At 44.8% G+C, this 20700-nt stretch overlaps 1 protein-coding gene across 1 annotated transcript in view; it reads left to right on the top strand.

The window, feature by feature from the left end:
• Positions 1-743: 743 nt before the first annotated feature.
• Positions 744-20700, top strand: part of SORD (sorbitol dehydrogenase) — a 46246-nt gene continuing 26289 nt past the window's right edge. The window contains exons 1-2 of the mRNA XM_033108682.1: positions 744-920; positions 18157-18190. Coding sequence (XP_032964573.1) covers positions 858-920; positions 18157-18190 — 97 coding nt within the window. The 5' untranslated portion in view covers positions 744-857. The remainder of the gene's footprint in view (positions 921-18156; positions 18191-20700) is intronic.

Here is a 20700-nt window from a genome sequence, read left to right as displayed (position 1 = left end):
GTGGGGGGAGGCGATAGGGAATGAAATCCCTGAGCACTGTCCTCAAAGGAGGGAGGGGCCTTTATGGACTTAGACCTGTCCAGAAGGCAGCTCTCTCCCCTTAGAGTAAAACTTCACTGTTTCTGAGGGGAGAGAGGCTTGCAGAAAGAATTTAGGCAGAAATCCTGCTTCTATCATAAGCAGCAGAGCCAGTTAAAAGAAAGAGGTTCACAAATTCCATTTCACAGCTTCTTTACACTAATGCACCATTGCACTCATTCACTCCTACTTGTGCCAGGCAGTTTGCTGGATGCTGGGGACACGGGGCCAACAGGGATGGTGCATCAGTGTAGTGCCCGTGCCTTACAGTGTAGACCGCGGTCCACCTGCAGCCTCAGCATTCCCAGTGCTAACAATACAGACCCTCAGGCCTCTCCTCAGCCCTACACTTACCCTATCAGAGTCTCAGTGCTGGTCCTGAGAATTTGCCCCACATTGCACATCCCCATTCTTCTGCAGCTAAAGATTGAGAACACTGTTCTGGTGGCTGTTGCCTCTGCAAGCTGCTTTCAAGGCAGCAATGTTTGGATGTCAGGCGGACAGAAACAGTGTGGGGCCGCCGGGGGCGGCGGCCGGGCTTCGCCAATCCCAGCGGCCTCACCTGCCCCTCGGGCTCTCACGCGGGTGGGAGCAGGGCAGACCCGCCCCGCCTCGCTAGCCCCGCCCCGGCTGTCACGAGAAAGCCCCGCCCCCCGGGCGCCTGCGGCCGATAGCCCAAGCCCTGCCTCCCCCTTTTTACACCAGACCCTCCGCAGGGAAGCCGCCAGAACCACCACGCGTCCTGCAGCCTGCAGCTTTGACCGGGAGGGACGCGCGACATGGCGGCGACCAAGCCCGAAAACCTCTCTCTAGTGGTACACGGACCCAGGGACCTGCGCCTGGTAAAACGGGAAGGGGAGTCGGTTGCCTAGCCTGACCCTGCCCCACCGGCCGCGGCGCCAGCTCGCCAATACCAGGCCAGCCCTGCCCGGGCCTGCATCTCGCGGGTCCTGGCGGCTGAGATCCCAGCCGGTTACCATGTTCGGGGGAGGGCAGCGGTTGGCGGTTGGCGGCTGGCGATTGGCGGTTGTCCGTCGTCCGTTGGTGCGAAGGTACTGAGAACTGGGTTCTTGTCGCGTGCCTCCCGGCACCTAGCCAAAGGCTAGCACGTGGCTGGAGCCCAGGAAGGTTGCGAAATGATTGAAGCCTCCTTTGCTAGCCAGATTCGTATTCTAGCCTCTGTCATTGTGCTTTCCAGAAGAAATACCTGGGAGGCTGCCTGATTTAGGACATGATCGGAACTTCTCTGGGCAGACAGTGCAGGGCAGAAAGGGGAGCCAGAGGGACATTTTAAAACCGTAGAACTCCTATTTGATCTCTCTTGCTTGGGGCTGATAAAACCTCCTTTGCAGGATTATGATAATAAGGGCACCCAGCACCTAATAGGTACTGAGAGGGCAGGCTCCTTCCTCCTTTCCTTCCAGCACAGGCCTCCATCACCAGGACTCCTGGTGTTCCCTGTGCATATGCCAGACTTCTGGACCCTGAGATATGCCAGACTTCTGGATCTTGAGAGTCTCCATGTCTACACAGCTCCTTCCCTCCTTACCTCCCTTAGTCCACATCTGGTTCACTTTCCAGCCTTTTTCCTTTTTGATCCTGCTCCTCTGTCCATTTAAGAGCATGTATATGTCTCCTTTGCCCAGACCCTGCCTCTGCCCCCAGCTCATAAGGCCGAAGTTTAGAGAGCTGCAGAGCCAGCCCTTTGGTTGTGCCAGGGCTCCCTTGACAAAGCCCATCTCAGATGGGACTGGGATGGCAGTGGCTATGTGGGATGGGTGCCAACCATCTCTGCTGCTCCCTGGCACCCTTTCTTCCCCCTCAAAGAGAACATGCATCACCTGTATCTAGATTGGAGAGACTCAGGGGATTATCCAGGTTAGCAGTTTTTTTTTTTTATTTCTTTTTTTTTATTATTGGGGTGACAATTTTTAGTAAAATTACAAGCAGTTCATGACTATTGGAGAATCTGTGGTCCCTCTCCCCAAAGAATACAACAATTTCAAAGAGTTAGTGGACTTCCTTTAAGCCCCTCCATAGATTCTCTAGAGGTGTGTGGACCTCAGACTAAGAACTCCTACTTTGAGCCAACTCTCCATTTCCTCAGTTGAGGAAAGTTCCATCCCTTTGGTGACAGACTTGATTGGTTAACAGAGTCCAGACAAGAACTCAGGATCAGACTCCCATTCCAGTGCTCTCTCCACTCACCTTGGAGCCTCCTCCCAAGGTCCTGAATTAAAGTGACACTATTAGTCCTTATTGGTACCAACATCAGATGGTATTAGGAGGAGGGGAAAGTGGTACAGCTCTACACAGCTTAGAGTGATTTCAAACTCAGTCCTTCATTCCACAAACATTTACGGTATGACAGGGTGCCTTCCATGTGCCAAGCACTGTTCTGGGGCTGGAGTCGCAGAGAGGAGGACACAGGCCCTTCCCTCAAGCTGCCCTAGGGATTCAGACAGATGATGTAAAACAGTGTGAAGGCTTTGATGGCAGCCACAGAGTGAAGACCTCACAGGAAGAAGCCCTGGGCCCAGGGAGGAGGCCCTAGAAATGGATGCTGTTTGAGCTGGTTCTTGAAGGCTTTGATGTTAGAAACATCCAAGTCTGTAGAGAATGTTTATGAGTTTTTCTGAGCCAAACTGACGACATATGCCAGGGAGCAAGGTCTAAAATGCTCCTGAGAATAGCAGTTTTGCAGTTTCTTTTATGCATTTGAAATTAAGGAGGAAACTTGAGGAAGATTACCTGAGGGTAGGAGAAAGCAACGTAGGTAGGTGTCAGGTTATAGGATAGTTAACAAGATCCTGTGCTCTGGAGGGTAGTCTTTGGAAGGGTCTGACAGGCGGCATTTCAAAGGTTTGTTAACCTAGCTGCACAGAAACAATGGGCAGGACTTTTTTAAGGCAAAGAGAAGCCTTTTACTAAAGAAGTGAAATGTTTGGGACATGACTGCTCACCGTGACCCGCCCATTTAGGAATTTATGATCACATTACCCTGTGAGGTCACTTTCCATAAAGGTCATTTTTCATCCACAATTCCCCCTTTTGGTCATAAATCAATGCAAAGGATGCATTAATGACCAACTTTTTGGTCTGATAGTGTGGTCTCACAGTGCTAGGAAGGCTTATTCCTAGGAAGTCTCGGCATCAATGTCGCCTCGTTGACCACTGGGGATGGGGCAATAACCTAACCACGTGATGTGAGTTGAGGCCAAATTTTCCCCAAAAGAAGGGCAGGTAAGTGGAAAGAGGTCAGGTCGTATGGCCTTCATTTTGAAAAAAACACTCTGGATCATTTCTGCCCTTTGGACTACCACGATTGGAGTTTTGCCTTCTCATTTTTCTGTATTTGACGTCTGGTGTAACATTTACATAAGCCACAACAAGAGTATTATGTTCAGTAATCATAAACAGTTGGACTATATAGAAAAACCCAAAGCACAAGTATAAATATTTCTATGACTAATATCATTAGCAGACAGGTAAAGACAATCAAACACAATGCCTTCTGAGTTCAGTATCAATCCATAGGTGCGCAGGTCTTGTCGGTGTTTTGGTGTAGCTGTCTACCTCTGATGTCAGCAGTTTCTCATCCTAGAGGAGTCTTTGATGTCCACTGTAGGCGGAGGCGAGTGTCAGAGACAGAGGTGGATGTGACCAAAGAGGCCTGTGCTGCCTCAGAGATATCTGCAACCCAACACAGACCCTCCTGGGCCCTTGCCATTCCTTCCCAAGCACAGTTGTCCCCCCAGTATCTCCATAGGGAGCCCCACCCAATAGAGTATCTCTGTCCCTCCACCCTCTTCCTTAAGGCAATTAGACTAAGTGGTTTGAGGTTAGAGTCTGGGATAATAGTAGTGAACCAGAGAGAACAACAGTACTGGGGCAGCTTTGAGTGGGGAACACGGGTTCTCTCTGTGGTAGAACCAAAATGAAATCCAAGATTTCCTGGGCACAGCAGGCTGTGGCCATTTGGGCTGACCAGGGACAGAGTCCACTGAACAAAAATGGTTCGTGCCTCAGGAACTCATCTGAAGCGAGTTGTCTGGGGAAAGGCCCATTCCTAAAATCTGTAGCAGGATTCTGAAGGGTTCTGAAGTAGGAACTGTGGGCTTCAACCCTTTCCAGTGCTGCCGTTCCGCTTTGGGTAATGTCAGGGACCGGCCAGTGTCCAGGACAGTGGTTTCTGTGGGAAAATGTGGCCTGGGCCACTTGAAACGAATCCCTCATTTATCCGGAAGGAAACCTAACACCCCGCCTTCCTCCTGCCTACTGAGAAGGCAGGATTCCCTTTTCTTTCTTGATGCATTGGCTGCAGGGAAGAAAAACTTAAACTCCTTCCACTTGGTAGCTAGTGATCTCCTTGCCCATAGCAAGGGAGGAGCCTTGGATGCTCCAATGCTCCCTGGCCTGGAGAGTTGGGCCTGAACAGTGGTTTGGGCTCTAGGGCATTTGTAAGTTGGGTGGTAAATCAGAGAGGAGTAACCAAACACTCAGATGGTTAGACTTTTTCCTACCTTGTTTCCCCGAAAATAAGACCTAGCTGGACAATCAGCTCTAATGCGTTTTTTGGAGCAAAAATTAATGTAAGACCTGGTATTCTATTCTATTCTATTCTATTCTATTCTATTCTATTCTATTCTATTCTATTCTATTCTATTCTATTCTATATTTTGCTCCAAAAGACACATTAGAGCTGATTGTCCGGCTAGGTCTTATTTTCGGGGAAACATGGTATTAATATTTTTGGAGAAGATACTTAATCTCTAATTTTATTGAAAGTATGGGCTAGATTTTTGGCAAGGGTACTTCTATAGCTGTTTGTGTATATATATAAAACTTTTTCCTTTTTTCTTTTCAGTCTTAGGAATCCGGGATGGTAAAGATAGGTGGACTTTGAACTACTTCTAGAGCTGCATTTCTGGGTTCACAAAGATTTGTGAGATAAGGACAATTGTTCTCAATTCCCCGTAGAATTGGGTTGTAACTTAAGTGATAACATAGGTTGATTTACCCATCCAACTACTTCATTCCTAATTTGCTTGTTTCCTTTGGAGTACAGTTTTATTTTAGCTTAGGGGAGGAGGCTTTAAAAGTTCATATCAGGCTCTGAGTCTTCAGCTTCCAATTTTGCCAAATTTCTGATCATAAGTCATTAAGTCCTTTCCACTGTCTTGCCAGGTTTCAGCTGGAACAAACAGTAAATATTTCTGGCAGTATTAAACATTCACCATGGACTCAAGAAAGTGCAAAGTTTAGAAAGAGATGCCAGAGGTATCGGGAAGAATCGGCCAAGGAAGTTTCAGAAAAAGATTCAAGTTGAGATATTCTTTAGTTTAGTTCAGAATTTGCTTTAGTTTTGAATTTGTTTCTTGAAGAGAGGTTATCTTCGAATCGTTTAATTTCTTAGAGGCCTTTAAATACCGGTTGAAAAATTCTTCCCATTCAGCTTGTTGACCATTTCTAAGATTCTCTAATTGTGCACATAAATGTACTAATTTTGGAACATTGAAAGTTCCCAGAGTGGCCACTGTAATTTCAAATTGTCCTTCATATCAAAAGTCCATCGAGATAAATACTTAGTAGAGAATGAACCATAAATCCAGCTAGTGTTTTCAGAATGGGGTTGTCCCTCCATAATAGCCTTAGAAAGAGGGCACCCCATTTTACAGAATAGAAGGACAACACAAATTTTATAAATTTTACTATAAGACCCAAGAACCAAAGGAGTGAGGTTTTGAACAAAGAGGACCCAACACTGGAATCCTGGAGCTGTCAGGGAAATGACAGAGCACAAAGGGCTCAAGCTGGTACCTTGCTGGAATTCAACAGCCTGACTGGAAGTGGAGAGTTCTTTGGATCCCACACTTGACACCAGAAATATCAACCAAGAGTAAATGAATCAGAAGACTTCGCTAGAATTAAATGACAAGGTTTTATTCAAGGGTCTTAAGATTTGCAAATTGTGGGACACTACCAGGTAACACCCAGAGTGTTCCAAAGAAAAGAGGAAAGCTTAGAGTTCTTATAGTAAAATGTACATTCTTGGGAATATAAATCCTACATTCTTAGTCTCTGGATTGGTCTGAGATGGTAATCTTCCAGAGGTCTGATGGTCTGGATAATGGATATCAGGTAGTCTGGACTTGTGAACATTATTTCCTAAGTTCTTCAGAGGGTTATCTATAGGGTGTATATCTCCAGGTATTGATACACACAACTGAAAAGTTCAAAAGTGTAAGTCCTCAGGCTAGTTAAAGTAATATAAAATCTGTTCCTCATGTTTCAGCCCATTCTGATTTAAGTAATTGTGTTAGCTTGGTGATTCCATTTTGTTTCTTTACTCTTTCATCAGAAAGGATGGTGCATGTAAAAAGGCCTAGCACAGCTAATGGTATGTGTTAAGCAGGAGGGTGGCCCAGGAGAACCTGATACTTAAACCACCTCAGCATAAAAAGAGATGGATAAAGACCAAGACCTTCAAACATAGACTGTTCTTTTTTGTGCTCTGTGGGTAATTCTTAATCATATTATTATAATGCCAGCCTACGCAATAATCTTGTATTCAGTTGTATTCACCAGTTTAATTACTTTATGCCTCTTTGGTCAGTCTTGAGAAATCCAGAAGTTGCTTTTAATTGGGAAATGAATTCTCTCTCTGAACTGCTAGTTCATGAAGTTGGGATATAAAACAGTCAAATTAGTTTTTCTCCATAGAAGCTATCTAAGGTGGAGGGGGCAGGGGGGCTTTTTTTTTTTTTAATGCTCTAAAGTTTCACATGAATAGTAAGTGAAATGAAGGGAATTAATATGCTGAGTGCCCACTGCACTGCAAGCATGTCATTAATACAAGGCTTCACAAACCATCTGAGATGAAGGACCAATTTTATTTTTATTCCCAATTGGCCATGGACCAATATGTTTGTATTGCTGCATTTGGATATCATAGCAAGGTCAAAATGCTGTAAACATTTCTAAATCCTCCTGTCAATTTAGGTACATATTGCATCACATATCAGTAATAGTCCATTGACCATACCGAGTACACTTTATCTCCCTTATTCCTGACAGCTAGCTCTACCAGATTTCAGGCACAAGCGTCTGGACAGGGAGGACAGGAACAACACAGCCCCCACATCCAGGGAGCTGAATACCATGGAAGGGGTGTAGTCTGATTTTTGTTTAATGATTAGCTGTACAAAGAGAGAACAAGTTAAAGAGAAAATAATTTTGGAATGATGGGTTGATCTTTAATGATAAAGATCAGAGAAAGTAATGTGTCAGGATCAAGTTTAAATGTTAATCAGGGTTCCATGCAGCTATTTCTTGAGGTTTTGCTCTTTGAGGCAATACCCTAGGTCAAAAGAATTGCTTTGACCCTGTACTATTTTTAAAAGTAATTTAATTATATATCTGTAATACAACATATTCAAAATGTCTCCTTCCTTGCATATACACTATGCTGTTAAGATTTTGGGGTGCACAGGGGATTGTAGAAAGAGGGGGCCTTGAACACTGGCAACCCAAGTGGTCTTCAGCATCACGTCTCCCTAGTTAGTTTCGCCACCAGCTGACAGAGCCAGCAGCTTCTAGAAGATCAAATTAAAGCGTCCTGATAGGCTTTAAGGAGCAGCATTTACTTAGTGAGGAAATGCAGGATACTTAACCTTGAATACCTGAGCTAGAGTTATCAGAGGCAGTTGAGACTGATAATAGAATCTAGAACTCCTTCAGAAAAAGGGAAAATTGGGTAGTAGCAAATAGTCCAAAGAAATACCTTCCTTCTCTTTATCTTAGTTATGTTTCAACATTAAAACAAAACCCAAACTAGATAAACAGCAGGAAATTAAATTCAGCAAATAAATACTGCCATCTCTGTCAACGGCTGTGGAAGGGCAGTGCCTTTGTCAGCAAAAGACCAAGAGGAACAAGGCTAACATTTTCCTCTAAAATCAGGAAGAGCAATACCACAAGTAGGATTTTAACATTTTATGTAATAAGTCCTAGTACTGCTCAAGAGACATGGTTAAAGTAGCCCTATTCTGAGAGGAAAAACTAGAATCATGGGTGTGGAGAAAGTTTCTCTTTTAAAATTGCATTACAGAGAAATTGCGGAAAAATATGTACTCATATATATACAGTATTGGCATCCACTTAATAAATCTTTTAGTGTGGCTATTCAAGTTGGCAGTTTTCCCCAAACCAGATTTACACTACGAGCATTCGTAACTGGAGAAAATATGTCTGGATTTTGCAAAGTGATATTCAGCTCAATTTTTTTAAATGTAAATGTTCAATTTTATAGACCTGAACACAGCAAACATTTATTCAGTGTTACTAAAAGACCAGAGCATTGAACAAAGCTCAGAGACTTTATATTTTTGCTTTAAAAAAAAAAATGACCATCTAATAGTTTCATGTGTGGTTATGTTCTTATATTTTGAATTAGGAGGAAATTTTTAGTTTTAGTTTATTTAGTTAACACAGCTGAGAATTAAATAATTCTTTAACCATCCTATATGCATTGAGTTCTAGGTGCTGGGGAAACTCAAAGGAGAGGAAGGGATCACCTTCCCAGCCTGGTGAGGACAGATAAGGCTTCTTGTTTCATTCTGTTTATGGTTCTTGCTTATGATTCTCTATCCCTGACCCAGGTCTGATCGCCAGTCCTAGGAATACAGACACCTATCAGACCTCCCCACATGGACGTCCCCACACACTGCAATCCCAACACATCCAAACTTAAATCTCCCTGAGCTCCCACAGGAATTAGGAAGTCATCCCAGATGCTTCCTTTCCCCTCACTTCCCACCTCATGTGGGATCTTGAAGGAGAGGGATCAGCTAGTGGAGAAATGGCCCCCAGGAGATGAGCAAGTAAACACAGGGTGGGTTTGAGAATTCAGGAGGCTTACAGGGAGGTAGGGTTGGAGCCCTGAGAGCCTGGGCCAGAGACCAGCTAAGTGGACTTTGGGAGAATGTCTGACCCCTCTACTTCGAGCCCATTTGCCAAGACCAACGCCAAGAACAAAGTGTCTTATGACTAAATGACTAACTGGGAAACCTTTGGATTTTCCTCCCACCCTCAAAACACCCTTCAAGCACTCAAGGGAGGAGGAAAATTGAGGAGGGAGGGAAGCAAAAATAAAGTCCTCTGCTCTACTCTCCTTAAGTGTGCAGGGCAGCCAGCCACTGGTTGACAGGAGACCTGGCAGGCGGGAGCAGGTGGTGAAGGTGGGGTTTGAGGACCTGGGCCATGGATGGCCACTTTCTCTGAGCCCTGCCTACTGTCCCTCACTCTAAGGCAGAGGGTGTGCCTCTTATCCACAACTGATAGAATCAAGCCTAAAATATTCCTGATCCTACTTCTCTTGCCTTTTAAGGAGCAGGCAAGTTCTCTTAATATTGGTGTTACAGGAGTCTCGGTTCTTCTTGCCAATGCAGTGAAGAATCAAAGGTCAGCAAGCTGATTAATATGCAAGCAAGGCTTATTAGTGATACATTCTCAGGGAAGAGAACCGGCCTAGCTGAGATGGGAGAAAGAGAGAGAGAGAGAGGAGCCTAGGTCCCCAATATTGGTGATACATTCTCAGGGAAGAAAATGGACCTTAGACAAGGTGAGAAAGAGAAAGGGGGAGAGAGGGCGAGCGCCAGAGAGCTCAAGGGCCAGAGAGCGAGAGCCTTTATCCCAAGGATTTATAGTTTGCTGGGTGGGGTGAGGGAGTTACATATGGATTTGGCAGGAAAATGCCTGCTCTTCCACGGAAGGGCGTGACTTCCTCAGAGGGGTGACGGTTTGTTGACTCAGATCCTTATTTTCCTCCAGACCTCTTGTCATCTGTTGTTAAAATAGATACCGTTTCCCCGAAAATAAGACATAGCCGGATAATCAGCTCTAATGTGCCTTTTGGAGCAAAAATTAATATTAGACTGGGTCTTATATTACATCATATAAGACCTGGTCTTGTAGTAAAATAAGACCGGGTCTTATATTATATTACATTATATAAGACCCGGTCTTATAGTAAAATAAGATCGGGTCTTATATTAATTTTTGCTCCAAAAGACGCATTAGAACTGATTATCCGACTAGGTCTTATTTTCGGGGAACACGGTACGTGGCTGGAGGCAGTTAAAGCAAGTTATAAGCTTTTTCTGTAGTCACTATGGACTCCCTCCCAACCCTCTTCCTCCTCCATTTTCTAACTTCTACCTAACATTGGCATGAAAACAAGGGAAATACAACTTTTCTTCAAAACAATTGAAAACCTTTACCCTTTCAAAAGGAAAAGGACAAGGTTGTCCAGAGTTGGTTCAACCATACTGTGAGCTAATTATAGAAAAAGAACTTTGATTTTGTTTCTTTTGTAATAAGAGCTAGCTTATTTACTCTGAGTCGGGCTCTTTCTTTTATGATTGTCTTCATTATACAGAGAGGAAATTGAGGATAAATAGAGGTTATGTAACCACCCAGAAGTCACAAGACTGGTGGAGGGGAGCCTGGGTTTGCACATGGGCAGGCCATTCCAGGGTCTGAGTTCCTCACCACGGCGCCATTCAGGATGTCTGGAGGAGGGAAAAGGCATCTCCCACCGATTCTTCTCATGTGAACGCCAGGGCTACAACCCATGCAAGATGTACTGAGGGCATGAACCCAAGATGTGCATGTGGCAGTAGAGGAAAGGGGGCCATTAGGACATATTTGGGAAATAATATATTTAGGCTAATTGGAGAAACTATATTTAGGAAAGGCTAGATAACATTTAGGATGCTAGAAGCACCTGAGATGATTCCATGTTTCCACAATTTTTCCTGAAGTGTTTCCATGATTTATTCAGAGTTGGGGCGGGGGGGAGTGCAGGGAGACCTTAAGGGGATAGAAGGGAGAATATGTATGTGAAATATTCCTGACTTGAAGCGAAAAATGCTGGAAAACTGACATAACTACAATAAAGAGCAGTTACTCAGCTCCTCTTTATCTCCTTGCTACTGTCACTTGCAGGTAAGAAATCTTGTTGAGGAAACCTTCACTACGCACGCGTATCCCTGATTGGGCCATGGGAATACAAGTGAAGTTCGAAATCTCAGAGTAGCTAAGAAAACTTTGCTAAATGAGAAATGGGATAAATGAAAGAATATCACCACTGAAATCTGAGACATTAAAGGAGATTAAGTAAACAGGATTGTAACCAACGTCATAGTAGGAACCACAAAGGAAAACCAAGGGTTGTTTTAGTAACCATGCTCTGATAACTTTCTGAAACATTGTGAGCTCCACAGCCGAGCTTAGGATAATATTTATAAACTTAAGGGCTGATCTTAACATGGTCTTGTGCTCAGGTGGCATGTCTCCTGCAGAGAGGGGAGTCAGGAGGCAAGCTGAATTGTAAGGATGATTAAAGTCAGCAAGAACGAGGACAAGGGAAAAAGAAAGTTGGTTTGTGGGGAGAGGTTATTTAAATTCTCCGTAACGTTCTACTAAGGGAAAACCAAACTATCAGCACAGCACCCTCTTGTGTCTGGGAAAGTCACTGCAGCTTGCCCCTGTGGTGCGGTCAAAGCTGGTGCACTCTGGACTCCAGCAAATATTTACTGTAGTAATCTCTAGTGACGCAGGGGGCGTACTTAGCGTGTCAACAGTTGCTCTGAGCTGGAATCTTAACCCCTCTCCCCACCCCCAAACGGGGGTATTCAGTCCTGGCCTAGTTGGAGGCAAGCTATGAAGATAATGCTGAGAGAATCTCAGTGCCTGGGAAGTTGCCTACTAGTGCCTTAGCAGGGAGGGTGGGGTGCTGTTCCATGTTTGAAATAAACGCCTGTTGTAACCTGCAGTTTAAAATTTCACCCAGTATAACAGAAACAGCTACACAGCAGCCCTTGATGTTGTTGAATGTCAGATGTGGGCCCAGCAACTTCTTTGAGAAAGATTTTGGTGACAGCTATCCTGAGTTGCCAGTTTCTAAATGGATTCCCTACTTCTTCCTTCCTTGTTTTCTTTCTTGTTCTTTTTGTTTCCTTCCTTCCTTCCTTCTTCCTTCCTTCCTTCCTTCCTTCCTTCCTTCCTTCCTTCCTTCCTTCCTTCCTTCCTTCCTTCCTTCCTTCCTTCCTGACGTAGCCAGTGATAGGTCAGCCAATAAAGGAATGCGCAGTAAGGCAAGTTCAAGTTTTTTTTGTAAGAGGGAAAGTCTATCAAACTGAGCAAAGATAGCTAGAGCCCAGGCTGAATCTAGAGATTGCAGCCCCGATGGAGGGGGTAAGGAGGGTTTTAAAGGGTCTGTGCTGGCAGGGAGGCATTGTTTGAACAGCAAATGCTGACTGCCTACAGGCCGGCAGCTGTGTTTTGTCTTTTCTGTTATCGCAAGCCTGGCTCTATCTGCTTTCTTGCAGACATGGCTACATCTATAGGTCAGGGTCTTTGAGACTAACATTCCAGCCCTGTTTTTTATTGCAGGCATGGGTCTATCAAGGTTAGGTCTCTGAAACCTAACAGCGAATTTAAATTATTAAGAGATGAAAAACTGCCTTGAGCCCCTCTGCCCATATGAGGCTGCTTTGGATGCAGCTCCACCATTTACTACCTTAGTGTTCCATGAGCAGGTTGCTAAATCTCACCATCCACAGCCTCATCATGTCAAAAATGGGATAATAATAGAAAGTACTCTTATGAAGTCTTGTTCTTCTTGCCAATGCAGTGAAGAATCAACCGTCAGCAAGCTGATTAATATGCAAGCAGGGTTTATTAGTGACACATTCTCAGGGAAGAGAATGGGCTACCGAGGTGGGGGAGAGGGGGAAGAGAGAAAGGGGGAGAGAAACAGGGGGAGTGGGAGAGAAAACACATGGGCAAGAGAGATGGCACAAAGAGGAAAAGGACGAAAGAGCGTTTTTTTTTTTTCTCCCTCTTCCGCCTCCCTCCCGGTGTTTCTCGTCTAGTTGTGTAGGACTCAGCTCCCTGTCATGGCGCTCCAACACCTGACCACTGGCCAGCCTGAGAAAGACCATTTTTTTTTTTTTTTAAAGATTTTTTGGGGAAGGGGAACAGGACTTTATTGGGGAACAGTGTCCGGGACTCTTTCCAAGTCAAGTTGTCCTTTCAGTCTTAGTTGTGGAGGGCGCAGCTCAGCGCCAGGTCCAGTTGCCATTTCTAGTTGCCGCATTTCTAGTTGCAGGGGCACAGTCCACCATCCCTTGCGGGAGTTGAACCAACAACTTTGGTGGTTGAGAGGACGCACTCCACCAACTGAGCCATTGGGGAGCTCAGCGGCAGCTCAGCTCAGGTGCCGTGTTCAATTTTATGCGGGACTCGAGGAATTGAACTGCAACCTTGTGTTGAGAGCCCGCGCTCCAACCAACTGAGCCATCTCAGCTCAAGGTGCCACGTTCAATCTTAGTTGCAGGGGGCGGAGCCCACCATCCCTTGCCGGCTTGAAGAATTGAACTGGCAACATGTGGGAATCCACCGGCAAGCCTTCGAGTTAGGAGCACTGAGCTCTAACCGCCTGAGCCACCGGGCTGACCCTCCGAGAAAGAGCTCTTGTTTCAAGGTGCTATGAGGAAAGTTACTACATATTGATTTATCGGGAATGGTGATGCGTGCTCTTCCATGGAAAGGTGTGATCTCCTCAGATGGGAGGAGGTCTGTTGACTCATATCCGTATCTTACTCCAGACTACCTCTTATCATCTGTTGTAAAAACAGATATGTAAAAACAGCTAATTAAGAGCTTTTTTTGTAGGCCCCCTCCCACTCCTCCTTCTCCTACATTTTTTAACTTCTACTTAACATTTCCTCCCTCAAGCATTAGGAACCCAAATCCTTGGGGACTTTGGGGCAATGACCACTCTGGCTGCTAACTGCTGTAAAGGGACATTGAGACTTCTTTGGGTTCCATCTGCTTGCTAACTATTGCTTGGAGGAGGCAGAGGGAAGTGTCCCTCCATTGGCCCATGATAGATGTCTGGAGCTTGGGGTCCCAGGGGTGGATTGTTGTTCATGACGATCATTTGTAGCTTTATAGCCTCTATTCTAGAAGAGGTAAATTTAGTTAATAAGTTGATTATATTTATAATGGGGTTGCAAAGGGAAGAAGACATGAGCCATGAATTTGATTTCCAGAAAGAGGCTGAGGTCCTGATCCTATATAAGGATTCAAGGATGCTCTGAATGTTCTGTTGGATTTGTCCTGATTTGTTAACATAGAAGCAACACTGTTCCTTAAGACACAGGCATGCTCCCCCTGCTGAGACTGTAAGGAGGTCTAATGCCCTTCAATTTTGGAGAGCGACTCTAGCTAATGAGTCCAGTTATTCTATAGGAGTTGTCCTTTTCCCTGTCCACTAATACGGAGTGTTACCTACAAGGGGAACTAATGGCTTTAAGTAGCCCATAAGAAAGAAACTTAGAAATTATAAGATGAAGCCCAGCCCTTGCCTCAGGCCTTAGAGGGTGCTGCTTCTGGGGGTGGGAAACGGTGAGGGATCCATAAGACTAATGAGGACAGGTTTTTAGTCCGGCCAGGAATCTCAGTGTCCTAGACTGCTGGGTCAATTTGACTCTCCCGAGTAGGGGTGAGAGTATTCAGATGGTCTTCAGTTTGCATAACTAACATTTGGAGGGGTGGTCTTAGGACAGGATTTTCTCCTATAACTAAACTATTTTGATTCCTAACAATTGGAGAAGGTCCCTCCCAAGGAGGGGAGTTGGGCATTCAGGGACTACATGAAAGGAATGAATGAAATAATATCCTTCCCAGAGACAGCCCAAAGGAGGAATGAAATTCTTAGTAGTGAGCTTTCCCGCCACACCCCGGACAGTGCAAGTTTGGGAGGAAAGGAGTCTGGAGAAGGCAGTAAGGACTGAGTAGGTGGCCCCAGTATCAAATGAAAAGGTTATTGTCCTACCTGCCACATCCATGCGTACCCTAGGCTCCAGCCTAGTAATGGTGACCTCTTGAGGTGAGGCCAACTGAGGCAGGCAGCTTCAGTCCTGAGTTACCATCTGCAAAGCAGTTGCAGCCTTAGGCCCGGGGGCCCTTCGGCGAGAGGGCTGCGCAATGGCCTGCAGTCCTGCATTTGTAGCAGGGCATTTGAGAAGACTTATGATTAGGATACTCCTTTGCCCAATTCCCTGCATCTCGGCACACGTGACAGTTAGTGTCTTTTAGAGCAAGCCATGCAGGGCCTTCAGGATGTGACTGTGAATGTCCTGCAAGCAAGCGCAGCTAAAACTTGGGCGTGCCGGCCTCCTTCCTTTCCTCCTCCTCCTGAGCCCTGGCCTCCCTCTCTTGGTCTGTTGTAAAAGACCACACTGGCTGTGGTCAGCATTTCGTCCAAGGAAACCCCAGGGCTCAGGAGAAGCTTTTGTACCTTTCTCATAAAGTCAGAAGCAGATTGGGTTGGAAATTTGTCCTTTTATATTACTTGTCCCTTGTAAGACTGTAGATCTAGGTTACTATATATAATGAGAGCTTCCTCAGCCTTTCCAAGAAGGTAATAGGATTTTCATGCAAGCCCTGGCTAATGGCAGACACCTTAGAATAATTAATGGCTTTGTGATGGCCTACTTTGAGTCCTGCCTTACCACAGAGTAAGAAATGGTTTCTCTCCCACTTTTGGGAATTGCTATTGTAATCCCATTCATGGTCCATGGGTGGGACCACAGTTTGGGGTTTCTCCTATATGGTATTTATTGTCAGATTGATGTAAATTGTTAGCAAATTTTCTGGCCTCCTTAGTTACCTTTTCCTGTTCAACGTCTGGCAGTTTGTCCCAGAACTATCGTCACATCTTTCCAGGTCAATTCATATGAGGTGTTGGAAAGCATCTACATATTTGTCCCGATTGTCTGAATAGTTCCCAAGGTCAGCTTTAATTTGAGCTCAATGAGGGAGAAGGGTCTGTGTATTAGGTGGGGGTCAAATTCTCCTGCCGTTTTCAGTCAGGGGCAAGAGCTTAATTGTCAGAGCAGCTTTAGAGGCAGGAGAAGCAGGGGCCAGCAGTTGTGCTGGGGACCCTGGGTAGTGAAGAAGGCAGCGAAAAGGCCTCCTCTGGGGTCCCTGGGGCTGGGGGTGGTTCAGTGAGCACTTGGGGATCTGTAAGTGCCTCATTAGTAGGGTTAAGTTCACACTTGTTACATAAATCTCTACTGCCCCTTAGATAGAAAAATACTTGTATATAAGGACTCTCTGACCATTTTCTAAGACATTTACAAAAGAGGCTGAGTTGTAGAATTGTTGTATAGTTTAGGGTCCCATTAAGGGGCCAAACCTCTCCTTCCCCTATGTGGTATTGGGGGGCCAACCTGTGTTACAAAAAAAGATTAGTTGGCCTTTTTTTTTTAATTTTGAGGATCAAATTGTGAACTATTAGAAAGGACACATCTCAAGGGGGTATCAGTGGGAACGGACTCTGATTCCCATCTAGGAAAGGGAAAACACCCTATGATTCGCTGGGGCAAGGCAAGTCACCCCGGGAGATGGGCTGTAGCAAAACTGCCTTTCGAGACAGTGGCAAGACTGTCCTGCTGGGGATGGGCAGTGGCAGGACCACATAGGGCTGTTGTGAGGATTAAACAAGGTGATGCATGGGTAGCACTCAGCACAGGACCTGACACAAAGATGGTCAGTGTTAGCTACTCCGCAGTAGCATGAGCACCTTGGGCTTTGTTTCACTGGAGACAGGGAGTTCAAATTAGCATTGAGCTACTTCCAAGGGAAAGGGCTGGTAATCTTAGATGAGCGAGAACCTCAGACCTTCATGGAAGCACTATTACAGACAGTGGTTATTTAACCAGTACAAGCCCACTGGGTTTGGCACAGAACGCTGTACCTGGTGTCAAAGAGTTTGAAGGCATGATCTTTGGCATCAAGATTGTTATCTTGTTAGCAAACTAGACCCATTGTGGTTTATTGCTACCTATAAAAGCATCTTGCGGAAGCTTTCAGAAGGAGGCAAGCTTTGAGTAGTGACTCCTCCCAGAGCGCTCTGCACGAAGCCCAGCTCAGACATTCTCATCACTTGGTTGATCACTCCTTGTATCACCCCTGAAGGAGTAAAGGCATATTCCATCTTGCGGTTACAGTGGAATGCAGTGAGGCAGGCTTGGAAATCAGACACACCTGGGTTTAGCCCGGGTTCATCCACTCTCTGGTGATATGACCTTGACCAGGTTATAGAACTTCCCAGCCGCAGATTTCTCGTCTACAAACTGGGCTGTGGCAGGACCATGGGCCATGATGTGCGTAAAGCCCAACACATTGTCTGGCCCGTAGTAGGTGCTGTGAACATTTCACATCCCTTCTCCCTCTTCTTGGCTGCCTGCAAAGAACTAAGCAAAGGAACATTTTGATTTGGCCACTCATTGTCCTGTCAGCAGGAATTTCCTAGCCAGTTGGCATTGGGAAAAAAAGCTTGGTAAATAATAATAATGATGATGATGATAATAGCTGTGAACACCAGAATAGCTCAGATTGCTTTTTCAATCTGTGACAGTGGCCAAAATGCAGGTCCTTTGTGTTCCCAAAGGGCCTCTAAAACTCCACAAGGAAGTTTTGGAAGAGAGGACCAAGTGTTGGTCTGTGTGTTGATGCAGAGGGAAAAGAACACCGCCACACACACTTTCTCCAACCTGTCTGGAGGAAAAAGCCCTTACGTGCAGCTGCTAGAAACACCCTCGTCCTTTCCCTGTCCGAGTTTGCCAGACCAAACAAATCTGTGTCTAACAATGTGTGCTTTTAGGAACTACGAAGGATCTGATAGGGAAGGTAATCTAGGGAAGCCTCCCAACATCCTGTCTGCCTGGTAGTGCACGTAGCATACTTTTTCTTAGTCCTGGGCAAAGTGCACCATTGGGTAGGGTGAGGACAGCAGTCAGAGTCAGCACCAGTCACTGTAGCTCCTCAGGTATCCACCCAGCGGCTGTGTGGCCCGAGCCTGTGTTAATTCTAAGAAGAAATATTTGAATGAATTTATTTAAATTAAATAAAAACTTTAATTTAAAAAAAGAAAAATTGAAAATGTTCATAAGGGAAATTTATTATGCATGCTAAACAATTTTTCTATTTTGTTTCCTTTAGGAGAACTATCCTATCCCTGAACCAGGCCCAAATGGTACGTCCTTGGGATACTCAACTTACATTTCTTGTTTCCTCTTGTTTCCCCTGGAGACACATATGTACTGCTCCTTACCCCTCTTCTGCTATAATTTATTACTTTTGCCTCCATTAAAAACTACGCTTTAAAAAACAAACAAAAAAACTATGCTTTTGTTAGGCTTTCCACCTTGTCCATTGTCTGTAGCACGACTGGATAGATACCACTTGGCTGCTACATACAATAAAAGAAACAGTGATAGAATGAGAATAGTTACATATCAGACTGCTGGCTTGTCCCGAAGAGTTTTGGGCATAAAATGTCTTCAATTTATGAACCAAAGGCAGAATTGTTCCTTTTTTGACCTAATAACAGAGTTAGGTCACTCTGACCACTCACTATAAGCTGCTATTTGGGTGGCCACATCATGTCCTAACCCTAACCCAAACTTTGAAAAAGAGCGAGTCTATAGAACTTAATCTTTTAGTTAGAAAAGAAAGCATTATGCCAGGAAGACCAGGACCTTCTGTGCAGTGGGGATGGGAGGGGCTACATGGATCCCTGCCCCACTGTCCTGATCAACCAGGTACAGAAAGTGGGTGAGCACGCTGGGGCAGGGTTCCTGCCACCTTTACGCCGTTCCTTCTGGTCTCTCACTGGGCGAGCCTGCGGCTGAGCTGACACGCACATTTCCTGGGTGGTGTCTGTACATGGGGAGGTCATGTCACCCTATTGGCTAAGGCAGATCCCTGCTGACAGTTTTCAAGTCCATTCCATCCCTGGAGTCCCACTTCATGACCTGCAGGACCCTGAAGTGAGGCTGGGAGCAACGGGCCATGTCTATAGAGAGCTCATCGCACATCCAGCCTTTCAGGTCCCCTTTCTGTCCTTGATGAGTTAGGGATGTGCTGTCCCGCCTTACCCCCACAACTGGAGCTTCTGTGTGAACATCAGATTGAAGGCAGCTTTCCTGTAGCCTCCAGAGCTTTCTTACTCAAAGGTCATTTGGGTTATTGATTTATAGTGATAAGAATACAGACAAGAGTTGTTTCTATCAGTATTTAGCAAGTAATGTATATTTAGGGCTTACGTGTTTTCACTAAGATAACATATTCAGAGAAGTGAAATAAGTAGCTCACTGTGTCATGAAAAGTTGGTGTTGATTCCAGAGGTGGCCAAACAAGGGCTATCTTGGACTCAAAGCGTCCTGGTACTGCTTCTCTCTCTGAAGCAGCATTCTGCCTTCATTTTCTTGTCTCTTGATGTCCTTGAATTGAACAGGGATAACGATGGTAAAATTTCAGTTCGAGTTCTAACAAGTCAAATTTAACCTCTAATTACCTCTAAATTGGTATCTTTAAGAGAGGAAACTCAGACAATTTACGTAACTCAAATGACTTTTCCCTAACTTTGATCTCAGAATTTGCCCTGTCATTTCTTTCACTGTTCACCAAAACCAAAGATGGAGAAAGTTCTGGAGAGCAGCCCTTGGGGGATCGCCCATGGTTTGTGGCAAGGGCAGTGTGTAAGACACCTGAATGCATAGCAGAGATTTGGGTCTCTTTGTCTTTCTAAGGCAGAGCTTTTTCTCAGGGAGATACTTGTAACACGGTCATCTCAGTCGGACTAGGCCAATAATCCTTTAGGACTTATTTCAGCAAACGGCTCCAGTAGCATCATTATTTTAAACTTGGAAAACTGACAACAACAATACTATCAAATCTCACTATATTCAAAACTGTGAAGGGGAAATACCAGTTGAAATCTTTGGGTGGTTTAAATGAACACAGCACTTTTTGGCAAAGCATCAGGCATGAAAATGCAGCATGAGCGCTCACAAAGTGTTGCCAAGCCTAGATTCTACCAGCCTCCTTACGTGAGCAGATAAAAATGAGGCACAGCACATTAATTGTCTGGATATAGTTATCTCCTAGAAAAGTTTTTTTCTCTTATGTGTTTGATACATTTCTTCCTACTAATTCCTTGTTTATGCAGTGTGTTAGAGGTGTCCAGAGAAAAAGAACTGAGATTTATCATATAGATGTATTAATATACAGATTTATTCTATAGAGAGAGGACAGGAGGGAGATTTAAGGAATTGCTGCACGTGATTGTGGAGACTGGCAAGTCTGAAACTTACAGGGCTGCCCGGCAGGCTGGAAATTCAGATAAAAATGGATGTCACAGTATTGAGGGAGAAGTCCTTCAGGAAACCTCAGTCCTGTCTTTTAAGGACTTCAACTGATTGGATGAAGCTTATCCACATTATGGAGGGGAATCTGCTTCACTCAAAGTCTAATAATTTAAGTGTGTTTTAATTGGGGTATAATTGACACACAGCATTATATTAGTTTTAGGTGTATAACATAATGATTTGATATTTGTATAAATTGTGAAATGATCACAATAAGTCTAGTTAATATCCATCACCTTACATAGTGACAAAATTTTTTTCTTGTGATGAGAACTTTTAAGATTTCTATGCTTAACAACTGTCAAATATACAGTACAGTTGTATTAGCTAGTCA

This window comes from Rhinolophus ferrumequinum, chromosome 6, assembly GCF_004115265.2.
Source record: "Rhinolophus ferrumequinum isolate MPI-CBG mRhiFer1 chromosome 6, mRhiFer1_v1.p, whole genome shotgun sequence".
NCBI lineage: Eukaryota > Metazoa > Chordata > Mammalia > Chiroptera > Rhinolophidae > Rhinolophus > Rhinolophus ferrumequinum.
The sequence above is the reverse complement of the archived record's forward strand: the minus strand, read 5'-3'. Positions and strand labels throughout refer to the sequence as shown.